We start from the raw sequence: 11,573 nt of genomic DNA, 5'->3' as shown, positions 1-11,573 counted from the left end.
TGGGCCAGGCCCAGCTCTGGACCCCAGGCCACTGTTTTCCCCTCGTCACACTGGGAAAGCCCCCTGTCCCCACCCCTGCCATCTGCACTAAGGGACGGGCGCTCAAGATGGTCTAGGACAGACTGACCCACAGGAAACCAAGGAGTGGTTTGTCATTCATGACATGACCCTGAGCTTATCGCCACCCCCAAGTGGAGTCCAAGCGGGTTATGGGACGCCTCTCACTCTGTCTGGGAAACAGACCTCCATGAGTAATAGGCTACAGGGGCAGAGTGAAGAGCAGGCCACAGAAAAGATGCATCAGGACAGTGGGCGGCACTGGCTTTATTGTCCAGCAGCCCGGACAGATGGACATCAGCACCGGGCAGCAGGCTCAGGACGCAGCTTGCCTGGTCTGGTGCTGCAGGGCAAACCTCTGCATCCGCTCCTCAAGCTCTGGCCGGAAGTGGCGGATCAGGCCCTGGAGGCGGGTAGGAGACACGGTGAAGCAGAGCTGAAAATCCCAGCACCCTAAGCCCTCAGCACCCCCACCCCAGTGCCCACAAGCAGGGCAGTGAGTACCTGCACAGGCCAGGCGGCTCCATCACCCAGGGCACAGATGGTGTGGCCCTCTATCTGTTTGCTAATCTCCCAGAGGGAGTCGATCTCGGCTGGCCGGGCGTCCCCCTTCACAAAGCGGGCCATCACCTTGTTCATCCAGTCCACACCTGCAGCCACGGCAGCAAGAGAGGGCCCGATGACCCCCAGCCAGAGCGTGGGGAACAGCACTCCGAGGGTGCGGGACACGGGGAGGGTGGGGCCGAGAGAAGCTATGGCCGGCTGGGAAGCAGCAGCTGTCCATTCCGTGTCCAGAGCCCACCCAACCTTTGCCCTGTGCCTGACCCAGGCCTAGGGTGAGCCACAGAGAAAGCCCCCACCCTGCCCTGGGTTCTCACCCTCGCGGCATGGGGTGCACTGGCCACAGCTCTCGTGCTTGTAGAACTCAATAAGGCGGGCGATGGCTTTCACAACATCTGTCTGGGGTGACCAGAAACAGTGAGCAGGCCCCTAGGCTGGAGCCTCAGCCCCCAGAGCAGAGCCCCTGATTCTGGTAGCGTTCTGGCCACCTCCACCTGCCTGGACATCCGGCACTGCCCAGACCCAACAGGCATTCTCTCTGGGGGAAATTCTCTCCTCTCCCACCTGACTGTATCTCAGGTCACAGGAACTGGGATCCAAGAGCTGGCACGAGCTCTCAGGAAGCCCAGGGAGGGGTACTGCCTGGGTGTGGAGCAGAGGCAGCACTTACCGAGCGGTCCATGACAATCACCGCAGCTGTGCCCAGGCCCGTCTGCGCCTGCACCAGCGCGTCGAAGTCCATCAGCACGGTCTCACACACCGACTTGGGGATCAGTGGTGTGGATGAGCCGCCAGGGATCACAGCAAGGAGGTTGTCCCAGCCACCTATGACACCCCCTGGGACCGCAGTCAGTCCACAAAAGGATGGACGGTCAGGGCTGGGACCGGCATGCCTGCCTAGTCCTGAGCCCAGGACCTGTCAGCCTCAGCGCAGTGCTGCCTCATGAGGCCCTCCCACCCTGGCTCTCTTCACGGACACCCTGCCCCACTCTGGCCCTGGGTGGCCCCAGGCCTCACCAGCGTGCTTTTCAATCAGTTCCTTCAGCGGCACAGACATCTCCTCCTCCACGGTGCAAGGGTGGTTGACGTGGCCAGAGATGTTGAACAGCTTGGTGCCCGAGTTGCGCTCACGCCCAAAGCTGGCAAACCACGCACCCCCACGGCGGCAGATGGTGGGGGACACAGCCACCGTCTCCACGTTGGCCACAGTTGTGGGGCAGCCGAACACGCCTGTGGAGGACTGGCATGAGGGACTGGTGGCCACCAGAGGGTGGGGACAGATTGCATCAGGTTTCCCAGCAGTGGGGTCTGTCCTAGGGTCCTGCTCTGTGACCCAGCTCCCCTTCACCCTTTTGTTATTCCCACCTCTGATGGGACCCCGACCTCCAGCAGGCACTGAACTGCCTTTTCACCTCTCTCTGCCAGTCCCTGGAGACTGGAGAGGAGCTGGGTGTCTGACACGGGGGCATGAGGAACTGCAGGCAGAGTCTCTATGTTGTTACCACCCCACTCTGTGTCTGACCCCCCGTCCGGAAGGAACTCAGAAATCCCCTAAGAATGACCAGCAGGGACCTGAAGCCAGATGCGAGTCCATAGGACACAACACAAGGCCCAGGACTGGGCCGGGTCTTACCCACATCAGCAGGGAATGGCGGCTTCAGGCGGGGCTTGCCCTGCTTGCCTTCGATGGACTCGATGAGTGCTGTCTCCTCCCCACAGATGTAGGCCCCAGCCCCGCGCACAACAAACACATCAAAATCATAACCAGAGTCGCAGGCGTTCTTGCCGATCAGACCAGCTTCGTAGGCCTCTCGGATGGCCACCTGTGGGATAGGAGTGTGAAGGCACCACTCCCACCAGCCCAGGGACACTGTGTGGTGGGGAGGGGCACAGGCCCCGGGAGACTGTGTTCACCAAAGTCCAGGAAAAAGCTGCCCCTTGGACATGAGCAGAAGATGCTCTGGGAGAGGGGTGGGAATTTTTACAATGCATGTGCTACTTTTGTAATAACAACACTTAACAAATTCTCCAACTACATGTATTTTTCAAAGAAACGCTGAGGAAATCATGCAGATTTTAATAAGCAGTTTCCTACAGGTAGTGGATCTGTGGAAGGTCTGTGTATGTGTAACATTTCCCATCTTTATAATGAGCAAGTACTACTTCTGCAACAGAGGAAAAGACCCTCGAGGTTGGTTTTTAAATATGTAGCAATAACACTTACACATACTGCTACTATGTGCCAGGCGCTGTCCCAGGTGCTGTTCCCATATCCTTCGCCACTGCTGTACAAGAGCCTAATAGAATGGCGTGAGACTCTGGCCCTGGACCAGTCACTACAGGCAACGCCGAGCTCAGAATTGCGGAAATGACCCCTTGACCCTTCTGCAGGAAAAATGCCTGCAAGCCCACCCCTGCCCCCCGAGTCCCAAGTTGAGGCTCTGGAACATACAGAAAGAGCCTGGAGGCAGCTTTGGGGGCCAGGCACACCGAGCACCCCCCTCTGTGGAGGTCCCTCTCCTTTCCCACCTGCAGATTGGAAGCCTCATTGTAGAACTCCCCTCGGATGTAGATGTAGGCAGCACGGGCGCCCATGGCCCGGCCCCCAACTAGGCAGCCTTCCACCAGTTTGTGGGGATCGTGGCGCATGATCTCCCGGTCCTTGCAGGTGCCCGGCTCCCCCTCGTCTGCATTCACAACTAGATACTTGGGCCTGTGGGTGCCAGCACATCAGTGAGGCTACAGTGCCACCAGGGCTGGGCCTTCAACTACGTGCCACCCTACTCCACCCAAGGAAGCCCCAAAGATGTCCCCTCTGATAGCCAACCCCTCCCTGTCCTCCCGACATGTTCTCAGGGGCTCTGCTTGCTCACCATCAATGACAGCGAGCTCGCTGCCTATTACATCTTTGGATGGCTATGAACACAGGAAAGGTCTTTGTTCTGCTTGTTCCAAACGTCCCCTTGTGTTTTCCTAAGAGCCCAAAATCTGCTCTTGGTCACAGAGAACTTCCTGAACCTCTGCCATATCTCTGGGGTCAAAAGGAGGTAAAGTAGCTGACATTTATCATTTGCTTTGTGCCAATCAATGTAAGGGCCAAAAGCTATATGAACATTAGCTCTTTAATCCCTGCACAATATAATATCCACTTAAAAAAAGAAAACTGAGTTCAAAAAGACCAGGAGACTGCACAAAACTATATAACTAGAAGGCAGAATTGACCAGTAAGTCTGCCTGAGTCAAAACCTTGTGTTGATTCTGCTACCCCTGAGGAAGACCAGCTAGAACTGAGTCCCACCTACTTAAGCTCTGGTCACATTTTCCCATTCATTCACTTTTAGTTTCCAAGGAAACAGCCCCAAGGCCCAGGTAAGCCACAGCCACCCCCAAGTCTTCTCCTGCAATCCCATCTCTACCTCCCTACACACACCTGCCATCTGAGGGCTTATTCATGAAGCTCCATTTGAGGCCAGTGGGGAAGCCAGCACCTCCACGACCCCGCAAGCCAGATGTCTTGACTTCACCCAGGATCCAGTCAGGCCCCTTCAGCAAGATCTCCTTTGTCTTGTACCAGTCACCTCGACTCTGGGCACCTTTCAACCTGGACAGAGTGGGAAAGGTGTTGAAGGGGAGGCCCTGCTCCAGGACACCCACCGAGCTAAGAGCACCAACTCACCTCCAGTCATGGCGGCCATACAGGTTGGTGAAGATACGGTCTTCATCCTTCAGCGAGCCAAATGAGGTTTTCTTGGGTGCTGTCTGAAGACAAAGAATGGGTCAGGAGTCCGAGCAGAGTTCTGGGGTCATGAAGGGCCTGGCCAAAAGTTAGATTCTTGGGTCCCCCTGATTAGATGGGGTTGGGCTGAGGAGAGGTTAGGGGCCTAAGCCTCAGAACCCTTCGTGGCATCATACTACCACCACCACTTAGTAAGCACTTCCTGCTTAGCAGATATTAGGCTAAGCGTCTGACATCCAAAACCCCATTTCATCCTCATAACCCTGAGACACGAATGATTTCCTGTTTTACAGAGGAGGAAACTGAGGCTAAGAACAAATAGAATTTATGGAAGGGCACACAACCAAAAGCAGTCGATGGAACTGGCACTCAGGTCTGTCCTGGTCAAAGCCCACACCTGAACCACAGCACCATACTACCTCCCCGAGCCCAGTGAGAAGTGTCCATTCACTTGCCTGGCTGTCCTGCTGGACCAAAACTTGGTCAGACCAGGGCCTTACATTACTAACTCTGCTGGAAACAAAATGTGTTTACTGATGCAAAAGGAAGACTTCACTGGGGCTGGGATACAAAGGTGACGGAGGGAGACCCACTTGGGATAAAACTGATGGAGAAGTGGGGTCTGCAATTCCACCTGACCCAGTGGGGAGCACCCCAGGTGAGGGCTAAGGGTACCTGGCTTCCAGGCTCCCATCCCCTTAAAAGTCATTACAGGGAGCGGAGCGCTGGATGGGGCGTCAGTAGACGCACATCCTCCCCAAAGCTTGTTTTCTGCATCTGTAAAATGAGGCAATGACACCTTTACACTGTACAAGGCTATGCCAAGGAAGGAACGAGACAAGGACGCTTCCCCACCTGCAAAATTTTCCGCTATGTCGCCCGGCTGTTAAATAGGGAAGGAGCCGGAGGACTGGGGAAGTGACCCTTCCATCGGGACACATTCCCCTCTACACCTAGGCCGGAGGGGCAACCTTCCTGCCGGGCTGGGAAAATGAGCAGGGCTCTCTTTGAAGGCACTACAGACCCAAGGGACGGCGCGCGCAGAGGCACTGCAGCGAGACCCGGCCCTCCGACACTCCCGGCCGGAGCCAGGCCGGGCCTCACCGTGTCGCCGCTGAAACGCACAGACACCCGAGCGGGAAGCGACCCGCTGAGCAGTCGCCGTGCCGCCAGCATCGCGGGAGACAGTTCAGTCACCTCCCGCTGTCACCTTCACGGCCCCGAAGCTGAGGAACCGGCGCGCCAGGGACGCTAGGCGGCGCACAGGAAAAACGTCACGCGTCCTGGCGCTGTCTGCGCGCCCAAGCTGCCCTGCGCCTCTCTCGCCCCGCCCGCGGCCTCGCTTCCTCATAGGTGGGCGGAGAAGCCGGAAGTGGCCTGTCTGGCACGGTGACTGCTGGGAAACATAGTCCCGTCGGCCTCGGGACCCGCCATCCACCTTTTGCAAGTTGGCGCTTAACCTCTCGCTCCCCTGCTCGGCTTGTTCACGTGCCCATCCGGACCGCAGGCTTTCTTTTCTTATTTCTTTTTTTTTTTAATGTCCGTTTTATTTTAAACCCCAAGTAAACAATCGTCGCGTGACGCCTTCTGTTGGTTTCTGGTGTAATGTGCACTTGTATGCACAGGTGTACGGCCCAGGTGGAGAAATCAGGCTGGTTAGGGCCAAAGACCGCCATGACCGCGTTGTAATTATTATGTCCTAGTCCAAACCTTTAGACTGACCCCTCCCTAGCCCCACTCTGGGCACCCCTGGGCTCAAGGAAGTATTGCTCATTACGGGCAGGGAGCAGGAACAGCTCCAGAGGCAGGCAGGGGAAAGTGGGTGGAGGTCTTAGGTTGGGATGAGGCCGAGAGAGTGGAGATGGTGGAGATGGTCAGGGAGTGGTGCATCCTTTGCCCGTGGTGCTAAGCTCTCCCAGCCAGTTCCTTCCTCAGTCCCTGTCAGTAGAGTCTGACACTTGACACTTCTGCTGAAATCTTGGAGTGGCCCCTACTGCCTTCACAGCCAGGCCCTGGCCTGGCGTTTAAGGACTCCACCTCTCCCCTGGCAGGGTCATCAGGCCCAGACCGCATCAGCCACGCAGCCCCTGCCCAGGACCCCCTCTTCCTGGGACTTTACTGTCCTCCCCTTACTCTGTGCTCCCCCAGCCTGAGGAGTTTTTGCGTCCTTTGCTTTCTCAGGAGGTCTGGGAAGCCTGATTAGCTCTTGTCTTTGTCAGGTCGCTGGCCCCCTTTGTGATATGTTGCTCTGGTCCCGTGGTAAGCATGCCCTTTTTGGTCTTTTCTTTCCCGCTCCTCTATTCTCTTGTCCCAATACCATCCTTTCTTGTCTCCTGCTAGTTACAAACTCATTTGCTCTGATTTTCTCAAATACTCCCCCACAGCAGCCTAGAATAGAGTTAACTTTATATGTGAGAAAAAATTGAGGCCCATGGGGGTTTCCTGTCTTGTCCATGGGCATGAGGCTGGGGAGTGGTAGAGCTGGAATGAAATTGAGGCCTTTCTTCCTTTCTGGAGTGCCCTACCTCACCCCTCCCCACCCCTGGCAAACACAAAGAACAAGTAACACATGTGTGACACCCATTGCAAATGTCAGTGGTAGTCCCAACAAAGGCACCAAAGCACTGGCACCTTGGCTGAGGTCTCACAGTACCAGGCCGAGGGCCCAGCAGTCCTGGCTCCCAGCCAGCAGGCCCCCACCCCTGGACAGGGAAAGAGATTGCCCAGACAGAGCTGGGGATTACACAGCTAATCCGGGACTCCGACCTGAGTCCATGAATCCCTCCCCCAGGGGCAGGAGAAGGGGGGGCAGAATGGAGCCGGAGGGTGTATTCCTTCCTCATCCCCGTTTAACTAGGTCAAGGGAACACAAGGCCATCAGGGAGAAGGCAGTCTGGGGATGCTGTGAACGGGGGATGGCTGGACATGGGGCAATGGGAAACAGAGTGAGGGGCAGGATCTCCTGTTCATCCAGCACCAGGCTCTGTGCCAAGCACTTGCCATGTGTCATCTCCTTAATCCTCCCACAACCCAGGGCAGAGGAATGATGAGCCCCTATTTTCAAAAGAGGATGGAATGTATTAGCAACACTGAGTGGCTTGCCCAAGACAGCACAGCTACCAGAACTCGGCCTGAGGTTTCCTGACCTTAGATCCTTCACCCAGTCCCCACCCATCCAGAGCACCCACTCACCCACCAGCCTCCAGACCAGAAGCCACTGTGTTCAGCCAATTCTGCCTTCCAGATGTTCCTTGTTCCTGTGTCCTCCTGCCCGTCCCATGGCCATAACTGGTTAGCTTTCACCTGGAATTTTCCAAAGCATCCTTGCAGTCTCCCAGCCTCAGTTCGCATCTCAGCCCTGCCGATTCCTTCTCTGCACCCATGGAATGAGTGGGATTAAACGTCAGATCCATTTTGTCTCTCCCTTGCCTGAAACCATTGGTGGTTCCCCAGTGTCCTCGGGACAAAGCCCAAGCTCCCTGGCCAGGTATTCAAGATCAGATGCTGACCTCTCCAGTTGCAGCTCTACCCACACAAGCTGGATTTGCACCAGAGGATTCATCTCCCTCCCGTTCCTCCTCCTCCTCCTCCCTTGGAGCCCTTTGAATGTCACCTTCTCGGGAAGTTTTCTTCACCGCTGCATACAACCATCTCGAACAGCTGCTGCCACAGGTGCAGTGTGACAAATGGCACGACTGTCTCTTCTCTCTTCTCCAACCCCCGGCACAGAGCTTTTCAAGGCGGGTGGTTACTCAATATTGTAATCCAATTTTATATTTGGAAAAATGAAAAAAACTCAGTATTTTCCCTTTGTTGGGAATTTAAGATATACAGAAAAACAAAAAGAAAGTAGTGACATGTTTTCACCACCCTGACTTAACCCCCATTATCATTTGTTTCCACTCTGTTTTCTACGTGATTTATAAACACTTTACAATAATATGCATATACTGATCCTTTAAAAATTTAGACCCTAACAACAACAACAACAACAACAAAAACAAAAATCCTTCCACCCCAGAGCCAAATGCTATTGAATCCAATATTATCTTCCAATCCTTTAAAGAAAAAAAAAAAAGCCTTTACTTGTACACGCACTTGCAACAGAAAAACTGAGTGTTGGGTGCTTTTTACTTGTAGTAGTGATATCTTGCTATGCCACGATTTTTCACCTTGCTATTTTTCACTCAACACTGTATTTTCGAGAAGAGTCCATGTTGCTACAAATCGATTTAGACACATGATTATCTACAGGTGACACCAGAGCTTCAAGGTTAAGGACCTGGATTCAAAATCCTGCTTTCCCCACTTACGACCTGTGCGATTTTATGACAGGTGCCTCAGTTCCCTCTAAGGGGGAAATTAGGATAATAACATGCCCTGAAGGAGCATCTGTTAGGGTGGGGAACAGCATCTGAGCAGTGCCGGACATAGAGCAAATGAGCAAAGAATGTTTAGCTAAAGGCCCTGGATTACAGATGAATTTGGAGAAGATCCACGTCTTTGCAATATGGAGTCTCCCCACCCGGGAAATGTGATGTCCCTCCTCAGTTTTCCAGATCTTTTAGGTTCCTCACTAAACATTTACAACTTTTTCTTAAAAAATTGTGCACACTTTTTAATATAGGAATTTTATGTGGTGCCTTGTGTTTTTATGTTTTGTGATCAACATTTTCTAATTGTTGTTGTTTATGAATAGAGCACTATTGATTTGCCTTTATTACTTTTGATCTGGATCCCTTAAAGGACTCTCCTACTATGTAAAAGTTTGTCCATTGAAGCTTTTCTGTTTTCTATCCTGATGGTCATTGTGTTGAGAAATAATGACAGTCTCCTATCTTGTTTTCTAATGTTAGGTGTCTAGTTTCTCTCTTTTCAATATTGAATTGTAATTGACATACTCTAGTTTCTTTTCCTTATTGCACTAAGAGATTTGGAATAAAGTTTTAAATAGTAGCGGACTTCCCTATATGGGGCGTGGCTTGAATGCAAATATGTAAAAACTTAATATGTAAGTCTCCAATTCCATTTGTTAGAATTGTCGTTTCTCCTTTTTGTTTCCTACGCTTTAGATTTCCTTAGGGTAGCCATTTTCCACTGGCTGCCCAGGCACGGAATTCCGGTGGTGAGTGTCTGACTGTTTTCCCCCTCATGAGCGGTAGCTGCTTCCGAACAGAATGGCAAAAGGGCTGCAGACGCCAACAGAAATGGAATTGTAAACAATAATAACTTGAAACTGTCTCAGATACAGCTGGAGCCTCGAAACCTTCACAAGGACATCTCTGTAGGCTTTTCTCCAACACTCTTGCCTTCCTCTACCATCGAATGTCTTCCTCCCCGATGAGTCGGAGGATCTTTCAAGACACCAGCTGCAGCCTAAGGAATTAACCTCCAAAGAGCTCCCTAACAAACTGTTTATGGAGAGTCCTGATAGTAAAATTTGAATTGCCCTCCCAGATCTGGGTGTGGCTTGGCTGGTTGACCAGAGGCACCTTGGAAATGGGCTTCCCCCCCCCCCTATCAGCAGGAAGGGAAAACTTCCAGAGGACTCTAACCCGTTTCTTATCTTAAGACCGAGCGTAAGTGTGACAACTGTCTTGGCAGCTTCAATATGAGGTTTGCTGAGGCTTTTGGTAGAGACCTTGATCATACTAAGGAAACTCCCTTCCAAGGCACAGTGTTATCATGAATGGGGTGCTCAGTTTCATTGAATACTTCTTCTATATCTCAGATGGTTGTATTGTTTTTCTTCTTTCTTCTTAATTACATCAATCTTTTTTCTAATCTATTAAACTATGGTTGACCTAAAGGGGGGGCAGAGTGAGGCAGCTAAGAGAACAGATTGAAGCCACTTGGGACTAAATCTTGGGTCTACTCCCTGCCGGCTATGTGGCATTTGGCAAGTTCCTTGACTTCTTTGTACCTCGTAGTATCATTGCGATGACTAAATATTTTAATCTCTGTAAAGCCTTACAACAGGGCCTGGCATACAGTAAGTGCTATGTAAGTGTTTGCTGTTCTCATTTTTTATTATTCCAGGGACAAACCTTTTTTCTGTATTATTCTTTCATTGTAATGCTGGGTTGGTTTTTATTTCAGTGCTCATAAGGGAGGGTGCCCTATAATTACATTTTCTCCAGGGGATCTTGTCCAGTTCTATTAAAATGACATAATCACTTTCCACCTTTTCCTATTCATTGCAGGAGTTTGCTGAGGGTTAAAATGCTCCCTTCCTGAAGCATGGCTAGAATTCATGGTAAGGCCATCCGGACCTGGGGCCTCTGCTTAGGGGTGATCTGATCAAGGTTTCCGTTTCTTTTATGATTGTTTCTTTCCTTGAACCAATTTTGAACCATGTTTTTTGAGCCATATTTTAAAGGGTATTTTCTTGATGGATTGTTCCTTTTTCTAATATGAAATATTTCTCTGAGTCTCTTGTATCAATTTTGCCTTGAGGCCTAGGTTCTCTGATACTGCTATTGCTACATAGGCTTTCTTTCTATTAGCATTTGGTATTTTTTTCTCTCTTTTTATTTCCAATCTTTCTTTTCTTTCAGGAATGCCTCTTCAAAACATCTAATTAAATTTCATTTTGTTTTGTTTTATTTTAATCCCATTGGTGTCTGTCTTTTTAAAAAAGTTTGACCCGTTTACATTTATTGGTATTGCCACCAAGTGTTATACTTGCCATATTACAGCATGTGTTCTATTTAGCATCCTTTCTCTTTATTTCTTGCCCCCTCTCTTCTCCTGTCTTCTGTTGAATTAACTGAGTTTTCCTTCTGCTATTCCCTTCTCCTCTACGATTGTTTTGGAAGTTACACACTTTGTTTTTGTTCTTAGTAGTTCCCCTTACATTTTTAACAGTCATACATAAATTTCTTTTTCCAGCAAAAAGCTAATTAATATCTCTATCCTCCTGCTGAATATGAACCAAAAACACAAAGTATACTGCTCCCCTCTGTACTTCCTTTCCTCCCAAACTCTGTACTCCTGTTTTCTGGGTTGGCCCCACCTGTGACCTAGCAGGGAAGGCATTTCTGGCCCCCTGCTTCATGCTGCTGGTGAGACCTGGCCTCAGTCATGGGGAACTCTCAGCTTTGTTCTCCAGGGCTGAGTACGACTGAGGACCTGGCCCCAAGCCCTGTGCATTCAGTCTGGCTGTGTGCCCACTTCCTGGCTAAGATGTAAGCCTTCAGATCCCATCCCAGGCTGTGGG

The 11,573-nt window shown here is 51.4% G+C and overlaps 1 protein-coding gene across 1 annotated transcript; it reads right to left on the bottom strand.

Moving 5' to 3' along the window:
* Window positions 1–296: 296 nt before the first annotated feature.
* On the bottom strand, window positions 297–5,664 carry NDUFV1 (NADH:ubiquinone oxidoreductase core subunit V1). The gene is made up of 10 exons (XM_026483038.4): window positions 5,459–5,664; window positions 4,295–4,377; window positions 4,049–4,219; window positions 3,148–3,331; window positions 2,252–2,441; window positions 1,636–1,848; window positions 1,289–1,455; window positions 936–1,017; window positions 562–707; window positions 297–460 (listed from the first exon to the last, which is right to left on the bottom strand). The coding sequence occupies exons 1-10, from the start codon at window positions 5,528–5,530 to the stop codon at window positions 374–376; spliced, it is 1,395 nt and encodes a 464-aa protein (XP_026338823.1). The 5' UTR covers window positions 5,531–5,664; the 3' UTR covers window positions 297–373.
* Between the last annotated feature and the right edge of the window lie 5,909 nt (window positions 5,665–11,573).

The sequence above is a fragment of the Ursus arctos genome, unplaced genomic scaffold, assembly GCF_023065955.2.
Source record: "Ursus arctos isolate Adak ecotype North America unplaced genomic scaffold, UrsArc2.0 scaffold_23, whole genome shotgun sequence".
In the NCBI taxonomy this organism is placed as follows: domain Eukaryota; kingdom Metazoa; phylum Chordata; class Mammalia; order Carnivora; family Ursidae; genus Ursus; species Ursus arctos.
The sequence above is the reverse complement of the archived record's forward strand: the minus strand, read 5'-3'. Positions and strand labels throughout refer to the sequence as shown.